Source organism: Nomascus leucogenys, chromosome 1a, assembly GCF_006542625.1.
Source record: "Nomascus leucogenys isolate Asia chromosome 1a, Asia_NLE_v1, whole genome shotgun sequence".
Taxonomy (NCBI): domain Eukaryota; kingdom Metazoa; phylum Chordata; class Mammalia; order Primates; family Hylobatidae; genus Nomascus; species Nomascus leucogenys.
This window is the reverse complement of record NC_044381.1, coordinates 64,303,077-64,327,247: the sequence shown is the minus strand read 5'-3', so window position 1 is coordinate 64,327,247 and position 24,171 is coordinate 64,303,077. Positions and strand designations below refer to the sequence as shown.

Below are 24,171 nucleotides of genomic sequence, written 5' to 3'. Positions count from 1 at the left end.
ATCTCAGCAGGAGAGTGGCTGGCTTCTGATTAAGAAGCATTAGTGCTGAAATGGTTTCCTGCTTCAAAATCCTTTCTCCAGTTGTCTCTGGAATCAGGAGTAGGATGGCAATAAAAGGTAAATGTTATCTGGAGGGGTGGTGCATGTTGCCATTATAACTAATTAGCAGTTTAGTTTGACTTAATCAGACCAACCCTGGAAGAAAAGGCTGACGGTATAATGCTGCTTAAGTTGGAAGCTGAGAACTAGGGTCACCTTGAGTGTCTGACCAGGATGGGCAGCCCAGTGGGGGATCTGAGTGCTGAGGACAGCAGAAAGGAAACACCAGCCCAGAGAGGGTGAGGAAGGGCTGCTAAAGGCCAGCCTCCTAATTCAGTTCGCCAGTGACCAACCCCAAACGTTAAGTGAGCTTTGACTTCCAAATGTAACTGACACATCAAACTTGTGATTCTTGTTTCACATTTCCATATAGGACTCAATATCTGCAAAACCATTTTCTCTCATAGCTACCCTGGGACATAAATCTGATTAACTCATTTTACTGATGAGGAAACTGAAGCCTGGGAGGAAAGCAGGTGACAAACTCAAGGTAACTGCAGCAGATCAACTGTGAGCCAAAGATTTACATATGATGGACATTCTGAGCAGTGCATCTGTGTGACTTGCTCTGAGAGAGATACAGGAGAAGGATGAGACACTGACAGTGAATTACAGAGGCAACAGGTTAATGCATGCAAGAAAAGTGGAAAATGAGATCCTAAAGAATTGAGTGTTAAACTCTGGTCCACCGCCTAAGCCAGCGCTTACCACTTTTGACTGAATCTCATTAATACCTGTGCCAAGACCCAACCTCCAGAGGCTCTAATCAAGAAGTCTGGGGCCTTGAAATCTATGTTTAAAGAGCAAAGCCCTGACTATTTAATCGGAATGTGACCTGTATAGAGGCGAGATCCACATGATTACAAGCATGGCTTAGAGGCCAGTCCAGAGAAGCATAAAGACATTTAGCATTTTTCATTTTAAAGATGATCACGTTTATAGTCAAATCGCATTTCATAATTCTCCCAGGTCACAAAAAGTCTATTTTCAACTACTCCTTCTGGGTAAACTGGGGCCAAAATGTTCAGACTGGCTCCAAATCTCCTTCAATCCATTACCAGACTGACTTACTTTTTGGTGTCCCATGGGTAGGGTCTGACCAAGAGGTCAGCTAGGCATGTCGAGCTGAATGTCTGTTGTTTCAATATGAGAAACAACAGGAGAAAAACTGCAAGTGGAACCCTCCAGGGGAGTGAAGTGGCCTGTGTCTAAACAGAAATCCTCCTCTCTTATGGCTGCTCTCAAGAAAGCAGTCAGCAAAGACTGTGTTTCAAAACAAGTGGATTGAGAAACTACATGTTTGGACTCAGAACATGTTGCCAGTTACACTTGTAATGGGAATATTTTTCATTTTAAAGATGATGTTTGTACTCAAATCATATTTCATAACTCCCAGGACAACATGGGCTCCAGGATACAACTGGGTTACATATGAAATTCAGTTATCCATATCTGTTCCTCTCCCAACACCTTCCCTTCTTCTCCAATATGGCCCCAGTACACTTATCACAGAAAATATGAGAGTGGCTGGGCATGGTGGCTCATGCCTATAATATGACACTTTGAGAGGCCAATGCTTGAGGCCAGGAGTTTGAGACCAGCCTTGGCAACATAAGACTCTGTCTCTACAAAACACACACACACACACACACACACACACACACACACACACACACCACACACACATTAGCTGGGCATGATGGTATGCACCTGTAGCCCTAGCTACTAGGTAGGTTAAGGCAGGAGGATTCCTTGAGCCCAGGAGTGTGAGGCTGCAGTGAGCTAGGATTGTATCCTTGCACTCCAGCCTGGGTCACCGAGTGAGACTGTCTCTAAAGAGTGCATAGTCGGGGCAGAGGACACAATTTTTCTAAAGACTACTGGGCAGTTTATTGAGCATACACTTACTCAGCAAGCATGTCAGACGCCTGAACTGTGGCCTATGAGCTGCAACTCTGACTGGAAACTGACAACAAAATTCTCTCTCACTAAAACGTCCATTTATTTCCCTGTTGTTTGTCCCATCACTTCTTGGCACAGTTTCACATATATACTGTCTGGTGAGACAATCCATCAAAAAAGTTGAGAAAGATTCCTCTTGGGAGAGGGGTCAGGCAAAGAGAAAAAATTGGAGCCTAGAGGGTTAAGAAAGATCAGTCTTCTCCATCAGTTTCTTTTATTCCACAGAACACAAAGTAACTGGAGAACTTGCCTTCTGGTGTGCAGACCACCAGACAAGTTTTGCTCTGGTGATTTCGAAATAGTGATGGTCTGATGTCAGTGGGGGAGACACCTACCAGGCAACACGTCTTGCCTAGAGCTGAACTGACAGGTGAAACTCTAAAGACAAGCTAAAATAATTGGAAGCAATACTTCCAATCCAGGTGGTGAGATCAAAAGCAAACATTCTCCCATTTCTTTTTTTTTTTTCCTTGATTGAAATGAATCATTTGCTCTTCAAATGGGATTTCAAGGTGAAGCCTTTTCATTTTAACGGTGTACCAGTAAGATCATTAAATCTTTAAAAAAAATTACTCCAGTTGCATTAGGTTCATAGAAAAACGTCTCATTTTGTTGTTGTTGTTATTGACAACTAAGGTCTCCTAGAGCATTATTCTCCACTGACAGAAATGACACTTTACTGCGGATTCTAAGTTGCAGAATGGGCCATTAAATGTACCCTGGTAAAAGAAGGCATCTCAAAAACATTTCATTTTTGAAGTAAAGACCATTAACCTACATAAGTACACAAACCCAAGGACAAAGGAACGCATCACACTTCACCTCAGCAAGCATCACTCCCACTGCGGTTAGTATTCTTGCTGCTATCCTTCCCACAAATGTTCTGTGCTTTCCAAACTAAGCACACTATCAAGCCCACAGCTCCTGAACTCTTCAGGTTTTTCATTGTCAGGGTGTAAATTCACTTACCAATTGGTGATCTTCACCTTAAGTAGTACAGCCCCCGCCTTGACCTACTTTTTATTTCTTTACTCTTATGTGTGTCACATAAGCCAAATGCAACTGTGTGTGCTTAACACAAACCCTGCAGGAAATTAAAAACTTAGTGCACTCATCTTACCATACAACATAGTTAATAAAGCAGTCGTTTCTTAGAAATTGTGCACAAAATGTACAGAAGTGTTTGCCCTTCTCTGTGTTTCCAGGAAAGCAGTAACAATGAGATGGTTCCTTTGGTCAGTGAGTCATCTCTAAAGGATTTCTACTCTTGCATATTTTTCAATTAAAGCAAAGAAATACATGAATATAATTTTAAAAGTCAAATGATATCATGCAGTTTATGGCAGAAATTGAAGTCTTCCCTGTCCCTCCCATGCCATGGTCCCGCTCTTCTAATGTTTTTCCCTGGAATTTATTTCCATATTCATAAATAGCATGTTTATACTGCCTCACCTTGGTTTTTCAGTTTTAGATATTATTTCCTGGCTCTACTATAAACAATTAAGATTTACCTCTTTCATGTTACATGCACCCTCATCCTCTCAATATTACAATTTCCGGTTAATCAATATTCAGTGCTTGTGTTCTGAAGACTATACTCCACCCTGCTGAGCTACAACGCATATTATTGCATTTCTTGCCAATATAACAATTGCTTTTACTGAGGTAAATAATGGAATTGTTTTTCTGTTTGCTTAGTCTTCTATGGACTGATCAATAATTTATGCCAAGCTCTCCTAAAACCATCTAAAACTCCTGGTGGCACAAATTTATCAGGAAATCTCTCAGTTCTGCTCTTTCTACAGACTGCCTAACTGGAGCCCTCTGAGCGGCAGGCCACATGGGATTGGTGGCTGGACTTCTGCATGGTTGTGATCCTGGGATCTCCTTTCCCATCACCTGGAGATTCTCTCTGCTGCATTCCCAGTTTGGGTCCCCCGTTTCCTGGATCTTGCATCTTATTTCTTGGTTTATGCTCCCGTGCAAGAAGAGCAGTCCTCCAGTAGTTTCCTGAGAAAGGGTGAATGTGAGGTAAATTTTCCGGGACCATGCATGTCTAAAAACATCTTTATTGTACCTTCACACTGAATTGAAGATAGACTGGCTGTAGGTCTCCCAGTTTCCAGTGTTGCTTGTGAAAAGTCCAACATCATTGTGTTTCGTGATCATTCTTGTTTTTATTTCTCTGAAGCCTGTACAATCTTCTCTTTCTCCCTCCTTTTCTGAAACTTCTGTCTTTTCTATTTCATTATTCTAGATAGGTACCCAGTAGACTCTTTTAATCTGGAAGTTCATGTGTTCTTTGGCTCCAGGACACGGTCTTTCATAATTTCCCCTTCTGTTTTATCTTTGTTCCTACTACTTTCCACCCTTTTGCCATACTTGTTTTACTGTTTTGAAGATTTCCTCAATTTTGCTGCCTTGATTTCTCCAGGTGACTTTCCATTTGCTTTATGTCTTTGTCTTTCATGTTAGAGATGTTCTTTAAATGTCTGGTGATCCTTGGCTGTTCACTCATATTTAAATCCCCAAAAAGCCTATTGGAAGATCATATACTTATGATGCAAGAGCCGTCACTATGGGGTGATCAGGTGGAAAGTCAGGTGGTGTACTGGGAAACCCCCAAACATTAGTATCTGTAGTATTTTCTCTTGGGCCTGTTACCTCAGAGAGGAATACACTCATCTGCTGGGGGCTAAGGATCCTTGAGTGGGTTGGATTCTAAGCCTGACAACTAACAGTTGTAAGGCATTCTCCGGGTCTCACTGCTTAGTGGGCCCTGTGTTCCCCAAGGCACCTTGTTTCTATTTCCAACTGTTGCCATGTTCCCAGTTTCAGTGCTCCTCTGGTTCACCCTTTCCTTACAGAAGCCTCCCATCTTCTGCGGGGAGGAGGAATCACCTGGCTTCATGGATTGGAGAAGGCATCAGGAAGTTTAATGTCTCCTGTGACAGGCTTCCAAATAATCCTCTTCTTTTTCAGCCATACCTCTCATATTTCTGCCACCTGAGGTATCTGTGTCTCTAATTCTTGAGCCTTTTTTGGGGGGCATCTACCACACACATCCTCACAAACACTTGGCAGAAGAGAGAAAACAGAAACCTCATCAGTGTGTTAGTCAGGATGGACCAGGCTGTGCGGTGATAACAAACCACCCCAAAAATCTCTGTGGCTTAAAACGATAAAGGTTGATTCCTCTCTCAGAGTACATGTCCCAGGAAGCCCCACCCATTGTGGTTTCACGAGACCTGTACTGACAGGGGCAGAGCCATCTTGTGAGGCTTCCCCCTTAACATAAGGCTTTGGGGTTTGTTTCCACTGGGGAAGAAAGCACTGTCTTAGCTGCTCCCGCTTGGAAGCAATACACTTCAGGGCTCACGTTTCCCTGGCTACGCTTAACTTCTAGAGGATGAGGAAGTGCAGTCTTCTCTGCGTTTGAAAAAATAAGAGAACTGGAAATCATGGGGCACACTAACTCCTTCATCACAGCCAGTTACCACTTGGGTGTTGCCAAATTTTGTTGTGCTCATCTGTTGCTGTTTCCTCTGTCAGTGTTTGTGCTTTTTATTATTTTACTGGAATTCTAGGAGGGAGCAGAGATAAACACCATTTCAAACTGTACACCATACCACTTAAAGTGGCCAAAACCCTCCAGTTTACACTGTGTGCTTGCTAGCATCAATCTCCCTGAGTCTACTGTGACTCTGTTCTCAAATGATTCTGTTGCCTAAAGACAGATCAGTAGGCTGTGGGTTTTCAGAACTGGTCTTCAGGATGGGTGTGGTGGCTCATGCCTGTAATCCCAGTATTTTGGGAGGCTGAAGCAGGTGGATCACTTGAGGTCAGGAGTTCAAGACCAGCCTGGCCAATATGGCAAAACCCCATCTCTACTAAGAATATACAAAAATTAGATGGGCATGGTGGCATGCGCCTGTAGTCCCAGCTACTTGGGAGGCTGAGACAGAAGAATTGCTTGAGCCTGGGAGACGGCGGTTGCAGTGAGCCAAGATCGCACCACTGCACTCCAGCCTGGGCAACAGAGCAAGACTCCATCTCAAAAAAAAAAAAAAAAAAAGAAAAGAAAAAGGACAGGTCTTCATTATCAATATTTTTCAAGAAGAGGATTGGGAGATACTTCTCAGGCATATATTTAGAAAAGTGAAACTCCTTACTAGAAGAAAATGACATAAGAATTTTTTTCAAATGTTTAGAACACAGTTATTTTCTCTCAGTGCTGAGAATGTAATAGATGTGTTCAGTAAACTCCTATGGATTAGCAATCCCGTTTTCTCTCTATATACAACTCACCAGCAAACAAATGTCAGTTTGCTCCAAGAAAAAAGTTCTTAAGTTCTGGGGGAATTAAAAGTAGTGTTAAAAGCAGATTCAGCAATTAGCAACGGTGGCTGACAAATGGCAATACAGGTTTTTTTTGTCTCCCTTTATGTGCTTCATTATAGTTTGTGATCCTGCCATTTTGAGAATGCAAATACTCAATACTGCTTTTTTAAGAATACCATTTCTCCAGGTCTGCTGACCATAATCACAGTGAGATAGCTCTTTTTGTTAAAACTTTATCTGTGCTAATAAAAGATTTAGTTAAATCTTATATCCACAGCACTCACATGGGGAAAGTGCCTAGATAATACATTTTTTCCTTTAAATCAGTAGTTCTCAATCTTTCACATGCTTATGAATCTCAGGGAAAGTTTACAAAACAAAATACAATAAAACGAAACAACCAGATCACTGAGACCCACATCAGGTATTCTGGTTTGGAAAGGAAGGGCAGTAACTTGCATTTCTAATAAGTAACACCCAGACAGACTTCAGATCACATGGTTTTAAAACACCTTTCCATTTTCTATAACAGCATACATGGAGAATGAGTGTTCAGTAATATTTTTTGATGCTGAGATGGAAATCAACAGAATATAATATTATATTCTCATAAGACCATTAAAGAGGCAGCAAAGGAAGGTCTTTCCTATAAATATGGCATGACAGATGAAATACAACCCACAAATAGCTTAAAAATGACTGCTGAAATACTTTAAAGCACAGGTTTTCAGTTTCACTTTATATTAACTATTCATAACCCAGTGATCCATATTGATTTCTTAGCATCAAGCTGAATTTCTGACATGGTGGGTTCCTAAAGCATTATACAATGTTCTATAAGTAATGTCACCTTTTGAATGAAACAGCATGCAAGAGAGTTAAGTTGTTCTCCTAGTTCAAATGAATAAAAGCCAGCCTCTAGCCCTACCACAGGCTGTGCTGTGGGCTCACTGTGAGGCTGCAGGGGCAATTGGTTAAGCAGGTCATTTCAAGGAGCTGGCGCACTGGAGAAAGCTGAAGGAAGAGGCCAGCATCTGGACCAACTGTGCCTGCGGCTTTTTCCTCTGGTGGCTTTCCAGGTTTCTAAAAGGATACAGGAGCCAGCCTTTTGCCAACTCCCTACTTTTGAAAACCTGCTCTATTTCCACCTCATTTGCAAAATGCTTGCTGCAAACCCTCCTAGCTAGGAGGAATCTGGAGACAGCTGGATGTCGAGGAGAATTCTACACGTGAGTGCACCTGTTTTTCACTGAATCCGAAGCCTAGAAAACAGACAGGACATATCTGAACTCACTGACCCAATGCTGCCCTCTTGCTGGGGAGGATGAAGTTCCCTTCCCTACCGGTTTCCAACCTTTCCTAATCCGCTAACAGCAAACGCTGACTATTCCTTAAAAAGAAGGTGAATGCTGACCTGCATAGCTCTTTATGTAGTAAGTAAAATGAACAAATACCTTACAATAATGGTTTCTCACTCCAAAGATATATATTGAGAAATGGCCTGGTGCAATCATAAAATGCAGAATTAAATGAAATTGAATATAAGCTCTTGACCTTTATCTTACTCCAAGATCCATTTTTAAATGAAAGGCTTAAAAATTATTCAAGAGTATGGAAAGGGAGAGTAGAAGCAGAGAGAATCTTTATAGCAAAGGAGTCAGAGCAAAGGTTAGTCTTCCTGATATATTCTGAAAAGATTGTGACACCTAAGCTTGCCATGTTATCACATTTCTTAGGCATTTCAAAAATGGAAAATGTCAACAGTGGCATCAATTACTTTGTGTAGCTCTTCACAATGAAACACAATTTGGTTTAAAACAGAATACATATCTTTTGTGAAGTGAGAAGGATGCCCTGATACCATCAGATGTGAAAATTAGGAACCTACCACAGTGAGGCATAGGGTGGGTGAAAAAACTGCAGAGGCTGGGCGTGGTGTTTCACACCTGTAATCCCAGCACTTTGGGAGGCCAAGGCAGGCAGATCACCTGAGGTCAGGAGTTCAAGCCCAGCCTAGCCAACATGGTGAAACCTCATCCCTACTAAAAATACAAAATTAGTTGGGCATGGTGGATGCACCTGTCATCCCAGCTACTCAGGAGACTGAGGCAGGAGAATCACTTGAACCTGGGAGGTGGGGGTTGCAGTGAGCCGAGATCGCACCATTGCACTCCAGCCTGGGCAAAAAGAGTGAAATTCTGTCTCAAAAAAACCAGACCAAAACAAAACAATTGCAGAAACCGGCCGGTTTCACATCTGTAATCCCAGCACTTGGGAAGGCAGAGGTGAGTGGATCACTTGATGCCAGCGATTCAAGACCAGCCTGGCCAACATTATGAAACCCCGTCTCTACTAAAAAATACAAAAATTAGCTGGACGTGATGACACTTGCCTGTAATCCCAGCTACTCGGGAGACTGAGGTAGAATTGCTTGAACCTGGGAGGCAGAGGTTACAGTGAGCAGAGATTGCATCACTGCACTCCAACCTGGGTGACAGAGCAAGACTCCGTCTCAGAACAAAACAAAACAAAACAAATAAACAAAACTGCAGAAACCCCTGGCAGAAAAAGGCTCGGAAGAATATTCTCCAAAGAGGGCACGCTACCCATCCCAAATCTTCAAGGGATTGATTTAAGGCAGTTCTCAAATTGTCGTCCTGGGACCAGCAGCATCGCATGGGAACTTGTTAGTGACAACGTTGAACTTTACCTGAGAACCAGAGAAACAAAATGAAGAAATACCCCCACCCTTTTGTGTTCTGGGAAACTCCTTCTTTTCTGACACAGAGCAGGGATAGGGATGCTCCTCTTGTTTACCTATGACAAAGCCAGACGCAGACCCTTCACATTCCCATTCTTTCTTCACAAATGATCTGCTTGCTAACCAAACTTTGGTTAAGTGTCTCTCCTTCCTCCAGGTGCGTGAACTTCGGCCAGCATACAGCCACTCCTGAGAAAACGCTGGTCTCAGATGGAAACATTCTCTGAGCCACAGCACATTCAACTCCCACCCTTTTCATGCCACTTTCACACACCCCATTCTTTCTACTTGGCTACTCTCCCTATAAAACAACTTCCCCCTTGTACCTAACTCTAGAGACCCTTAAAGATCTTAAGGTCAGAGATTCTCCTACGGCAACAGTCCTTCCTCCCTATAATGAAACAGTATCTTTCTCCCCTTTGCAATAATCCTTTCCAATGAAGTCTCTCCTTCCTCAAGCAGGGCTTGTTTTTTATTTGGCATTAGAAATACAAATTCTCGGGCCCCACTTCATACTTTCTGAATCAGAAACTGGGGGGTGGAGGGCGATGTACCCAAGAATGCATTTCTCACAAGGCCTCCAGGCACAGTGTGGGAAGCACTGATTTGAAGCCATCCTGCTAAGAATCTGATGAGTGCATTGAACACTTTAATTCTCTCCCGCTGGCGTTTGTGAGTTCAGGTGCAAGCTGTTTCTGAGGCTTACGGTGGAAAAGTTCTTAGCGTCCCAACAGACCATTTCCCATAAAGTCACTACCCAAGGGCACACAAGGCCATGGGGCACCATCTTCCCTCCCGCCGCGTGGGGCCGAGGAAGCCCAAACCCGCACCTACTTACATCTCCGTCCATCGGCCTCTGGTCGTCACAGTCCTTGGTGGGGCTAATGTCCTGGCGCATGACCCAGATGGGCTCTTTGGGCTCGTCGGGGGTGTAAGGCGAACGGATGGTCCTGGTTTTCACCTCCTCGATGGCCTCCTTGATGTCCTTGATGGCCAGCGAGATGGCATCGCGCTTCTCCTTGCTGTACCGCTGCCCCGCCTCGCCGCCGCCCGCGGGGCCCGTCGCCCGCTGCTGCCCCGCCGGCGTCTGCAGCCCAGGGCTGTCGGGGCGACCCCCGGCCGGGGTAGGGGGATGCTCCAGGTCCTGCTCGGCCTCAGGCATGTCCTCGGCCGCCTTGTCGAGGCTCTGCGAGCTCATGCTCTGCTTCACCTCGGCCACGATCTGGTCGATGTCCTCCTCCTGCTCGTAGCTGTCCATGCGCGGGTAGGGCGCGAACTCCGCCTCCTTCTCGGGGCTGTCGGACTCGCCGTCTGAGCGCTCGTCGTAATGGTGCAGCCGCGCGCCCAGGGCCTCCTGGCGGTACGCGGCCGCCTCGTCGCGCTCCTGCTCGTAGAGCCGCAGGCCGTCGCGTGCGTCCAGCTCGGGCGCGTCCCCTATCTCCTCGTACACGTGCTCCTGGAGGCCGCCGTAGTCGGCATAGGGCTCGGCGTAGGGCTCGTCCTCGCCGCGGTGGAAGAGCCGGTGCGTGTAGACGTAGCCTGAGTAGGCCGCATTCATAGCCTCCTCGTGCTCCAGCGAGTGGAAGTGCAGGTGGTTGGGCAGCGCGCGGCGGTGCGTGGCCTCGGCGTGCTCGGCCTCTGCCTGCTCCGTGTACTCCTCGGCCTCGGGCCGGTACTGCACAGCGTAGGCGCTCTCGTCCTCGGGGTCCTGCGCGCGCTCCGCATCGTAGCCGTCGCGGGCCGCCGCGATCACGTCGCCCTCGGCGGTGTCTGTGTGGTTGTGGAAGCCGCTCTCCGTGCTGGCTGAGCGCGCCAGGCATTCCCCGTGCTCCTCTTCCTCCTGGCCGAGCTGGGCGCGGAGGTCCTCGAGGGCTCGCCCGCGCTGGTGGCGGCCCGCATAGTGCTGCTGCTGTGGCGGCTGCTGCTGTTCCTCTTCCACCTCGGGGTGCTCCAGGTCGGCCTCCACCGACTCGTTCACCTCCCCACCTGCCGCCTCGTCGGTCACCTCCACCTCCGCAGACCCCTCCAAGTGGTTCATGGTGGGAGTCGGGACGGCTAGGAGAGAAGCTGGGCCTGGCTCACTGCGCTCTCATTTTGCTCCACTGGGCTGGAAAAACAAGAAGGGGAGAGGCTGTCACGTGGTGCAAACAGTCATTATGAGCTGAGTAGTCAGATAACCATAAAAAAAACTGCTATTGATTCCTTTTGGTTCTGGGTCAATTAAAAAATGACTGCAAATTTAAGCTCAATCTGACAGCACATACATAGCACGCATCATAATTTGTAATTAGGTATCTACTTGTTTAATTGCTTATTGGCTTTCTCCGTTCCCCACCCCTCACACTGAGCGCCTCAGGAACATTTTGTTCTCCACCACGCATACGATTCAGGTCCCATTTCTGATGCATCTGAATAAAGAGTACTACTAAATTGAATGGGCCAATTGACACATTTTCCATCTGCTAACAGATAAATCTCTCCAAATTAAACTAGGATCCTACAACTTTAGAAATCACTCTTTAAATCAATTTCAAAGAAACATAATCTTGAACACCTTTTGAAGCCATTGCTGGCAACACAGGTATGCAGCCATTCTGAGAGAGGCTATCAGCCAGCAGTGGGGTCCCACTCTGGTTCTGTCATTACTGACTTTGTGACCTCAGGCAAGTGGCTTAATTTTCTGGACCTCCACGGTGTGACTGGACTCATTTCCTACATGCAGGATGTTAACAGCTATTACACAGGGTAAAACAGACTCCGTGATCAAGTAAGTTTGGAAAATGCTGAGTTACAGTTGACTTTTCATTGTTAATATCCAGAAGGAGGAAGATACAGGATACAGGGTTTCCCTAACTTGTTTGACCAGGAGACACTTTTTCCTAGAGGCCAATGTTACGTAGCAGCTGGTTTCTAATAGTTAGGCTTCCCTATTGCGCACTCAGCATCCAGGATACAACCAACCACGGATGACAATATTAGGGAAAAAAATCCAACACAATACAACAATAAAAAATAATGCAAGTAAAAATAAAGTATAACAACAATTTATATAGCATTTATATTGTATTAGGTATTATGAGAAATCTAGAGATGATTTACAGCCTATAGGAGGATGTGCATAGATCATATGCAAATACTATACCATTTTATAATGGATTTTTATATCCACTGGGATCCTGAAACCAACCCCCATGGATACAAAGGGAGGACTATATTCCCTTTCCCTATGTAACCTGCATCTAAAATTCTAAGATTTTATGAGTTGCCATTATAGCTAGAACTGGATAACAGGTGTAATTTCTAAAAAATATGGGTAGGTCTCTATTTTCAGAGAAACTTGTAGCTCGAGAGAAAGATTTGGTTTCAGTCTCTCTCAATTCTTCTTATCACAAAATAGCTTTATGGTGTAATCTGTGCAGTATATAGAAATAGACACAAAGAATGTGAACAACCATAACAAAACAGGCAGGACCCCTATGATTTTGAGATCCCTGTGGTAAATAGGCTCAACAGTATGTGTAAACTTGCTATTGTGTTCTTTTAGAAAGCCTCTCTTACAAATGGACACAATGGATGGGAAGTGAACTCTTAAATGTAATAGCAGACAGCCCCAGGAGGACCAGGGACATCTGATTGACTCTCTAGTAGTGAGATGCATTATATTCTACTCAACTCCCCATCACAACCACAGCAATTTCCTTCAAGCATTGATGACCATCCCAGTAGCAAAGGAGATCATTTTGGAGCTACCAAGTCCACATTCAAGTAGAAGTATCATGTCTTCCCCATTCTTTGATGGATCCACCCCTGACTGATTCTCGCTAGAAGAAAAGAATCATGGTTTACGAGAGATGAACAATCTTTATTGCTTCCCTACTTGATACAAATTAGACCCAACCTCTTTTGAAAAATTGTGGGCTCTTCCCATTAACTCCTGAGAACAGTGACTGGACTAAGTATAAGAAAGTCTCCAAAAGCAAGTATGAATCTTCCTTCAAACCTTGATGGATGGTTAAGGCTGTAAACCAGCGGCAGGGTGGGGTGGGGAATGATTAGAAGCTGTTCCACCTCAGATCATCAGGCATTAGTTTTCATAAGCAGTGCACAACCAAAACCCTTGCATGTGCAGTTCACAGTAGAGTTCATGCTCCAATACTGGTCCATGGCCCAGTGGTTCGGGACCCCTGCTCTAAATAGAAGAGGCAAGTGTTGCTGCTGTGGGCCACCCAGTTAAATGGCCTCCAGTGGATTATGAGAAACACAAAACAAATATTCAACTCAATACAACACATGGACAAGAACAGCATACCCAAGTTCCCTTCATAAGGACTTTCTAAAAAAGACAACAGATAAATCTTCATGAAATCTACATTGGTTTCATAAGGTACAAATCTAATTCTAATAAACACAAAGTGAGCATTCACAGAAAGGGATAGCAAACATATCACAGACTTTCTTGGGTTCTGTTACCCTGAGGTGTCACAGTTGTATGTGGTCAGCCTAAGAAAAACAGTGACAAAAACCACAGAAAGTACCTGAATGACCAACAATTCATGACAACCGTATGTGGAACTGACCAAAATGCTGCCTTCAGGGAAAATGGCTCTTCTTTAGCTTGATGAAAATCTATTGACATATGTATTAAAAAGAAATTTTAGCTTATTCTGGGTTAAAATCCGTGAATGGTGCCCTCTTATAACCCAGGTATTGATTCAAAGGAAATGGAACTTCCTTGCGTGTATATACACTAAACCGTGGTAAAGGAAGTTCTCTGGTGGGGCAGGGGGTGGTGGAAGATAGTGTTAATGTAGTTTTGGTACAATAGATCTTTTTGTTCACTAAGTAACTTCTCCTTATACCCCCATCCACAGACCTCACGGGAGTATTTACACATACAGCGTTTGGATTTTACACACCATCATGTTTCCAAGAATATGATTTGGATTGTGGTATTGCAACATGTTAATGAATAACAGACATTGACTTTGTGCCTAGGACAAAAGGCAATTTGTGCCTAGGACAAAAAGGCAATTGTCAACTTTTAAGGAAGGAGCTGAAGTTGATGCTTAGGTTTATCTCTACACACAGAGGACTGTTTTCCATACCCTGGCAACTTTGGGAGTGGTATTTATAAAAAACATTTAAGCTGCTTTTTAAAAATCCTAGGTTATTGTGGGAGTATATTATTGGTACAAAATTTTTGAAAAGCAATTTGACAAGATGAATTAAATTCTTCAAAAGATAACCTACCTTTTGCCCCAGTAATTCTACATATAGAAGTCTAAAAGAAAAAACTTGAATGTGGACAAAAATGTTTCTCACAGTATTTTCTTCAAAAGCAAAAATTTTAAACACCAAATATTAAGCGCTAATATTTATTAAGTACTGATAAGTACAATGCTAATCATATTAGGGTTATATTGTGATCAGAAAGATGTGGGGATTTTCTCTCTGGGAAGCTCCACCTGGAGTTCCCATAACACTTCAACTCAGCCAGCCACAGCTGAAGAAATCACACCTCCTCACCCTCCCTCCCCACCCTAGCTCTCAAACTGGGTTCCCTCCTGTATTTCCCATATGGGCAAATGGCACCACCAGCCACCCACTGAATCATCTCCTTCCCTTATCTCCCTCCTCAAACTGATGCCAGAGTCCACTGTCTTAATAACTCTTGGATCAGTCTTGCTGCCACTGCTTTGTCTTGGTCTGTGTTGACTACCTGGTTGTTTCCTTGACTCTGATGTATCAGCCCCCTCCAGTCCACCCTCCCCACTGCCAGCCTGATGATCTTTATAAAATACAAATCTGAATCCCATAACCCTACTCCTCAAACTCTTCGCTGATTCCCTTCTAGGGCATAGTATAAATGCTTAGCTAACTATGTCCCAGGTACTACTAGGCATTTTCCACATGACACATTTAACCTTCACACTAGCCAATGAAGAGTACTGCCATGATCAGCTTTTCTGAAAATGAAGAAACAAGTGATTAGAAAGGGTAGGTGATTGTCCCAGGTCACACATCTAGTAAGGGAGGCCCCCTGACATTTGATCTTTGCACTCTAGCTCTGGGGTCGGGGCTCTTGAGTCCTATTCCTGGCCAACAAAGACCTTGGGATGCTTCACCCCTTTAGTCCATCTCCACACTTCATCCCGCACCCTGCATTCTAACAGCCAAAGTCCTGGTGTTGGCCCTAACTGCCCTCCCTATTCATGGCATATTTTAACCTATAACTTTTCTTTGGTGAATCTTCCTTGTCTTCCCCAGGCCATGTTCATACTTGATGAATGTCAATTAGGTGCCAGCCTCCAGGCACATTCGAGGCACTGGGGCAGAACAGTGAGCAAGCCAGAGGAGGCTTCCCTGCTTTCAGGAAGTCCCCATTCTGGTGCACTGGGTGGGGGGTGGGGGGGCAGAGGGAAAAAAGGGCAGACAATAATTATGTAAGTAAGTAAACAAGATAACTTCATAGGGAAACATTTTATGAGGCTAATACAAAACAGAGTAATGCCATAGAAAATGACTGAAGAGAGGGTATTATGTAGATATTATTCAAAGAATGAGATATTTGAGTTGAGGTCTGAATAATCAAGAAAGAGGTGGCCTTGTGAAGATCTGAGGGCAAGGGCTTTGAGGTGAGAAAGGATCAGCTGTGTTCAAGGACAGAAATAATGTTTGCAGGCAGGTGTGGAGTGAGTAAGGGACAGTGTGATGGGCGATGAGGACAAAGAGATGGAAAGGGGCTGAGCCGGGCAGGGTCTGGTACATCATGGTAAAGGATGTGGATTTTATTTCAAGTGTAGTGGCATGCTACTGGAGTGTTTAAGCAGGGGATTGATAAGGCCCGACTAAGGCTCCCTTTGTGCCCACTGTGCTTTTTCTCTCTCCCTTTCCCTTTCTCTCTCCCTCTCACACATACGCCATTATATATATATATATATATATATATATATACACACACACACACACACATATATATGTGTATATATGTGTGTTTGTGTGTATATATATAAAATTTATCATGGCTTCTATCATTCTGAGTGGTAATTCTTTGTAAGTATCAAGTCCTTAAGAAAAAGACGTTTTGTCATGTATCTTTGATTTTCTGGTGCCAAGCACAGAGGGTATACAGAAGGTGGTCAAGGAATTTTTAGTAACTGAAAAGGAAAAATCTTTATCCCCCACCCCTCCCACCCAATAGTTGGGGACTTATAGACTTCTAGACATTGGCATGATCAGCCTTTGGAGAAGAACTCATTTCTTCTTTCTATCTTAAATCTTTGCTGCCCATATTCACCCATGCAAACTCCTTCGACTTCTAATGTTTTAAGTGCCTAAAGAATGCAAATGATTCAATATTCTCCTGCATTTGAGTGTGTTAATCCAATGGGCATTTATCAGACTTGTACCAGTCACTGTGCAAGGCAAAGGGGATGTAAAAGTTTCTAAACTATGGTTTAGGGCAGACAGCTTTGATAGTTATGATACCTGGTGATAAGTGCAAAATAGAAATATACTCAAGATAGAAAAACAGCCTAGAGTTGAAACAATGACAACAATTGTAACACCTTGTGAATCATATTAAGTGCTGCTGTTCTTATGGGTTCTGGATTTCATGAGCTAGTGAGCATCCTAAGCAAGCTTAGGAAAGAAGTGACATCATCTAATAAATGTCCTTGATGATGACCCATGTGCCTCTGGAGGAAGACAGAGGCAAATAGAGGAAGAGCAGTTGATGGAAGAAAATCTCTCCTCCTCTACAAAAAAAGTTGGATGACCTGGAAGACACATGCAGAATAGTCCCCTCCTCAGGGACACCTGCAAAACATGAAGAAGGGGTGCTGTGGCATCCTGGCTACAGGATGAAGGTCTCCAGGTTACCAGTGGTGAAGCACAGATGGCTTTCTGGTCTATGGTTCTAGAATGTTCCACAGCTTGGGTAGAAAAGGTGAACAAAAAGAGGGAATTCCACTTCAGTGCACCATTTAGAAATAGAATAGTTCATGATTCAGCAGCTGAATCCAGGTATCTCATAATGTATAGCAGAGGCTCATGTTGATTTGGGATTGATGGAAGGGGAGGCTGTAAATTACTTTAGTTGCTCTTTCCTTAAGTAATCATTGATGAGCATTTCTAATAAACTGTCCCTTTTAGCATATTCAGAAGTAGTGTTAGAAGAAAGGTCAGACATAAGGCAAATGCAATGTAAAAAAGAGCAAAAGGCATCATACCATGTTAATACAGAGAGAAGTTTGTGTACGTCAGTGACAGAGAATAAAGAAGAGCATTACATAATGAAAGAGGGTTCAATTCAACAAGAAAGCTTAGCTCATATATATATATATATATATATATACATATATATACACACACACACACACACACCCAATATTAGAGCACCCAGATTCATAAAACAAGTTCTTCTAGACCTATGAAAAGACTTAGCCATACAATAGTAGTAGGGGACTTCAACACCCCACTAACAGTGTTAGACACATCATCAAAGCAAAAAACTAACAAAGAAATTCTGGACTTAAATTCTACATTTGACCAGTTGGACCTAAAAGACATCTACAGAGTACTTCACTGATTAACCACAGACTATACATTCTTCTCATCTGCATGCACATGGAACATACTCCAAGATCAAACACATGCTTGGCCATAAAGCAAGTCTCTGTGAATTCAAAAAAATCAAAATTAAAATCATACCAGCCATATTCTTGGATCACAATGGAATAAAATAGAAATCAATACCAAGAAGATCTCTCAAAACCACACAATTACATGGAAATTAAGCAGCAACTTGCTCCTAAATGACTTTTGGGTAAATGATGATATTAACTCAGAAATTAAAACATTCTCTGAAATAAATGAAAAGAGAGACACAAGATACCAAAATCTCTGGGATGCAGCAAAAGCAGTGTTAAAAGGAGAGTTTACAGTGCTAAATGTCTACCTCAAACACTTAGAAAGTTCTCAAATTAACAATCTAACATCACACCTAGAGGAACTAGAAAAACAAGAACAAACTAACCCCAAAGCTAGCAGAAAAGAAGAAATAACTAAAATCAGAGCAAGAATGAAGAAAATTGAGACCCAAAAATCTATACAAAGAATCAGTGAAGCCAAAAGTTGGTTATTTGAAAGGATAAACAAGATTAATAGACTGCTACCTAGGTAAACAAAGAAAAAAAGAGAGAAGATCCAAATAAATATAATCGGAAATGACAAAGGTGACACTATAACCAATCACACAGAAATACAAAAGATACTCAGAGACTATTATGAACACCTCTATACACACAAACTAGAAAATCTAGAGGAAATGGATAAATTCCTGGAAACACACATTCTCCAAAAATTGAATCAGAAAGAAATTGAAACCTTGAACAAACCAATATCAAGTTCCAAAACTGAATCAGTAATACAAAAAAAAAAAAAACCTACCAACTGAAAAAAAAAAACCCCGTAACAGATGGATTCACAGCTGAATTCTACCAGATATGCAAAGAGCTGGTGCCAATTCTACTGAAACTATTACAAAAATTATGGAGGAGGGACTCCCTAACTCATTCCACAAAGCCAGCCATTATCCTGATACCAAAAACCTGGAAAAGACACAGCGGAAAAAGAAAACTAGAGACCAATATCCTTGACATACATAGACACAAAAGTCCTCAACAAAATACCAGCAAACTGAATCCAACAGCACATCAGAAAGTGATCCTTGATCAAGTAGGCTTCATTGCTGGGATGCAAGGTTGGTTCAACATATGCAAATCAATAAATGTGGTTCACCACATAAACAGAATTGAAAACCAAAACTATACGATCATCTCAACAGACATGGAAAAAGCTTTTGATGAAATCCAACGTCCCTTCCTGATAAAAAGTCCTTAAGAAAGTAGGCATCAAAGGAACATACCTCAAAATAATAAGAGCCATCTATGACAAAACCACAGCCAACATCATACTAAATGGGCAAAAACTGGAAGCATTACCTTTGAGAACTGGAACAAGGCAAAGATGACCACTGTTACCACCTATTCAGCATAGTATTGGAGGTCCTAACCAGAGCAATCAGGCAAGAGAAACTAATTAAAGGCATCAAAATAGGAAAAGAAGAAGTCAAAACTATCTCTTTTCCCTAACAATGTGATTCTATATCTAAAAAACCCTAAAGACTGTGCCAAAAGGCTCCTAGAACTGATAAATAACTTCAGCAAAGTTTCGGGACATGACATCAATGTACAAAAATCAGTAGCATGTCTATGCAACAATAACGTTCAACCTGAGAGCCAAATCAATAACTCAATTCTGTTTCAAATACCTGCGCCCTCCCACCCCCGAAAAATCCAGGAATACATCTAAGCAAAGAGAAGAAAAATCTCTACTAGGAGAACTATAACACACTGCTAAAAGAAATCATAGATGACACAAACAAAGGGTAAAATGGATTGAAAGAATCAATATCATTGAAATGGCCATACTACCCAAAGCAATTTACAGATTCAATGTTATTCCTATCAAACTACCAATGTCATTTTTCACAGAACTAGAGAAAACTATTCTAAAATTTATATGGAACCACAAAAGAGCCTGAATAGCAATCCTAAGCAAAAAGAGCAAAGCCAGAGGTATCACATTACCAGACTTCAAACTATGCTATAAGGCCACAGGGACCAAAACACCATGGTACTTGTACAAAAACAGACACATAGATGAATGGAACAGAATAGAGAATTCAGAAATAAAGCCACACACCTACAGCCATCTGATCTTCAGTCGAAGTCAAGAAAAATAAGCAACGGGGAAAGGACTCCTTGTTCAATAAATGGTGCTGGGATAGCTGCCTAGTGATACGCAGAAGAATGAAACCGGACCCCTATTTTCCACCATGCAAAAAATTAAGGTGCATTGAAGATAAATGTAAAATACCAAACTATAAGACTCCTAGAAGAAAACCTAGAAAACATCATTTGGTCTTGGGAACACCACATCAGCCTTGGGAAAGAATCTATGATGAAGTCCTCAAAAGCAATAACAACAAAAACAAAGATTGACAAGTGGAACATAATTAAAGAGCCTCTGCACAGCAAAAGAAACTAACAACAGAGTAAACAGATAACCTATAGAAAGAGCAAAAATATTCACAAACTATACATCTGATAAAGGTCTATAATAATCTATAAGGAAGTTAAACAGTTGAACAAGCAAAAACCAAATAACCCCATTAAAAACGAGGAAAAGACATGAACAAACACTTCTCAAAAGAAGACATACAAGTGGCCAAGAAACATATGAAAAAATGTGCAATATCACTAATCATCAGAGAATTGCAAGTCAAAGCCACAATGAAGTACCACTTCACCCTATCAGAATGGCTGTTACAAAAACTCAAACAACAACAGATGCCAGTGAGGCTGTGGAGAAAAGGGAACATCTATGCACTGTTGGTTGGAATGTAAATTAGTCTAGCCACTGTGGAAAGCAGTTTGGAGATTTCTCAGGGAACTACAATTCGACCCAGCAATCCCACTGCTGGGTATATATCCAAAAGTCAATTTTTCTCTGTAGAATGTTCTCCCAAAAAGGCAAATGCACTTGTATGTTCATCACAGCACTATTTACAATAGCACAGACATGGAACCAACCTAGGTGCTCACCAATGGTGGGCTGGATAAAGAAAATGTGGGACATATACACCATACCCCATGGAATACTATGCAGCCATGAAAAAGAGTGAAATAACGTCCTTTGTAGCAACATGCATGCAGCTGGAGGCCATTGTCCTAAGCAAAGTAATGCAGGAACAGAAAACCAAATACTACATGTTCTCACTTACAAGTGGGAGCTAAACATTGGGTACTTATGGACATAAAGATGGTAACAATAGACAGTGGGGACTACTAGAGTGGGGAAGGACAGAGGAGGGTATGGATTGAAAAATTATCGGGTACTATGCTCAGTTTTGAGTGATAGTATCAGTCACATCCCAAACCTCAGCATCATGCAGTATACCCAGATAACAAATCTGTACATGTACCCCCTGAATCTAAAAGTTGACATTTTAAAAAATTGTGAAAAAAATGTTAATATAAATGACTTGAGCACATGGTACATTTATTAATATTATTATTTCCTAAATAAGGCTATGTAGGGTTGGAAAACAAGCAGTTAAGCTACTTTTCATCTATTTTGAAATGAAGCTGGGTATAAATCAATCAATCAAACAACAAATCACAAATACTGAACTATGCATAGGCCAATATATGTGGTATTTTACATACTATATTTCTAGCCCTCACAACAGTCCCAGTGGGAATTATTATCTGCATTTTCTGATTATGAAGCAGAAGCTCAGGCAGCTTAAATAATTTGTCCAAGGTCACTTAGAGCTGAAAGTGGTGGAGGAGGTAGATCTGCCTGGCTCTCACTGTTTGTGCTCTTCCTATTACATTACACTGAGACTATAAAGTGATACAATTGATTTTTTTAAACAAACATCTAAATTGGTGCAATCCCTTTTAGAATAGTCACCTTGGCAGACTCTATACTTCCTCTATACTTACAAGTTCCAAGGGCACTGTGTTTGCTCAAAACACTTTGGCTGCTCCTATATTGGAAGTGATTTTGAAGTTAATTTATGGGCTTTGAAATTACCAGCAAATCACTTTCAATATTCTATAATCATTTTTTGTTATATCTGATTTTTTCCCTTAAAGGGTATCATCCAGGTTTATCATGCACCTTATTTAGAAGATTTGGCTGTGAATGCTTTTTGATGTTCTCCAAATATCAAGTATATCCCTAAAAGATGAAGATGTGCATCAAACCAAGATTATTAAAAAGACTCTGGCATAAGCTCTGAAGTTAATTCCAAAAGATGGCTTTAAAAATTGCTTTGGATAGTGGCCACATCTTTAATATAAGCCTTCATCCTCACAGAGAAAATAAAAGGACAGAAGCCAATTGGGTGAATATATTTATATTCTTGTGTGGTGACTACAAAATCAGGTTCATTACTTTCATCCCACCTTGCAATCTGTATAATTTTTGCTAACACTAACCAGGCAGGAAAATTAACTGATCCACTTGGATTAATTCAGTAGTGCCAACCACAAAGCTCTGATCACAGCCCAGCCTTTGATTAAACAGAAAATTTTGAATTTATGCAGACTTTCTTATTGTCTAACACTTTAACAACCCAATCATTCATCATTCTGATTCCAATAAAATACATGAAATAAGCTTAAGGCAATCACTGAAACTCAGAGGGGAGATCTTGCAAATTTTACAGAAAACTCAAGAGACAGTCTCTGGAAATCAAAGCCAATTAAAAGTCTATCTGAATTTTTGTGAAATGCCTTGGTATAAAATCAAAAATATCTACATAATTCATAATTTATTGAAGGTTGTACAAACTTGGTATTTTTATTCTGTTACAATCCCTTTTTTATGCTCCTACCCAACTTCCTTTCTACTGTTATCTCTATTGCTACATTACACTAAGTGGGGGGTATTAAATCACCAGTTACAATCAATCTGGACCATTTTCACACACACACACACACACACACACACACACACACACACACAACACCACAGTATTAAGGATAGTAAGTCTCTAAAATCAGTTAAGCTATGTTAGTTTTCAGAGGCTCATTAATTCACACTGCCAAAGGAGATGAAAACAGTGATATCAGGCAAAGAACAAATTGAACAGTAATTCATTAAAATGTAGTCTTTTTTTTTGAGACCACATCACTTCAAATTTACTGCTATTGTTACGTTTACAGATTATTTGGCTCATTAAAAAGTAAGTTAACTTGCCTGTCTCTATTCCCTCAAGTTTTCTATAGCTTCTTCTAGTATCTTCCTTCTCCAAATTTATACCAGAATATCAGCTGCAATCCTAATTATGAAGCTTCAAATTGAATTCTTGTTCCTGAGCTTCTTTGTATTCATAGGTCAGGAAAGCAGCAAAGGCTATGCTGGTCATAATCCTCAAACATATTTTTGGTTATGCCTCAAATCTGCTATGCTAGGGCTACATTAAATGATTAAAAGCAGCCACATTCAGGAAGGCTCACTTCCTGACAATTCAGCTTCACAACTCCCAAAGAACAAAATCCACTAAGCAACTATTAGGTAGCAACAATGGAGATGCCTTAAATTTGAATTTGATGAGCCAGAAATCCCATAATGATTCAAAGCCTCCCAAGACAATCAGTTCTCTAAGTTCAGTCATGTTAGCAAAAAAGTTAACAGGAAAAGAAATATAATGTGGGGAAAGGCAAAAACTATTTTTTCTTAAAAATGACAAGTCGATAATCTGGAAACCCATAGTAGTTCATTGGCCATGTTGATCAGAATGTAAAGAGATATGGTATCTGCATCTATACTCTTCTAGTTCACTAATTTCATTTTGGCTCCCAATAAGGGAAGATCAGTAAAATCCAAATGTGGTTTTGAAGATCCACAACCTTTCAGTCACCTCAAGGGAAGACATGAGCTTCCAGAGGAAATTCTTTTTAATTTGCTTTATTAAAAATAATGTTCATCTTCAGATTAAACAGACCACCTATAGAATAGGAGAAAATATTTCCCAATTATGCCTCTGACAAAGGACTAATATCCAGAATCCACAAGGAACTCAAAGAACTCAATGAGAAAAAAACAAACAACTCAATTAAAAACTGTGCAAATGACATGAGCAGACATTTCTCAAAAGAAGTACAAGTGGCCAAGAAACACATGAAAAAATGCTCACATCATTAATCATCATCTTATACCAATCAGAATGGCTATCATTAAGTCAAAAAACAACAGATGTAGGCGTGGATGTGGAGAAAAGCAAACACTTATACACTGTTGGTAGGAATGTAAATTAATTCAATCTATATGGAAAACAGTATGGAGATTTCTCAAAGAAATAAAAATAGAACTACCATTTGACCCAGCAATCCCATTACTGGAAATCTACTCAAAGAAAAAGAAATCAT

The 24,171-nt window shown here is 41.6% G+C and overlaps 1 protein-coding gene across 3 annotated transcripts in view; it reads right to left on the bottom strand.

The window, feature by feature from the left end:
• Nucleotides 1-24,171, bottom strand: part of APBA1 (amyloid beta precursor protein binding family A member 1) — a 242,142-nt gene that overhangs the window by 71,610 nt on the left and 146,361 nt on the right. For all 3 annotated transcript variants that reach the window (XM_003267392.3, XM_030810047.1, XM_030810045.1), the window contains one exon: nt 10,002-11,270. In XM_003267392.3, the coding sequence (XP_003267440.1) occupies nt 10,002-11,201 (1,200 nt within the window). In that variant the 5' untranslated portion in view covers nt 11,202-11,270. The remainder of the gene's footprint in view (nt 1-10,001; nt 11,271-24,171) is intronic.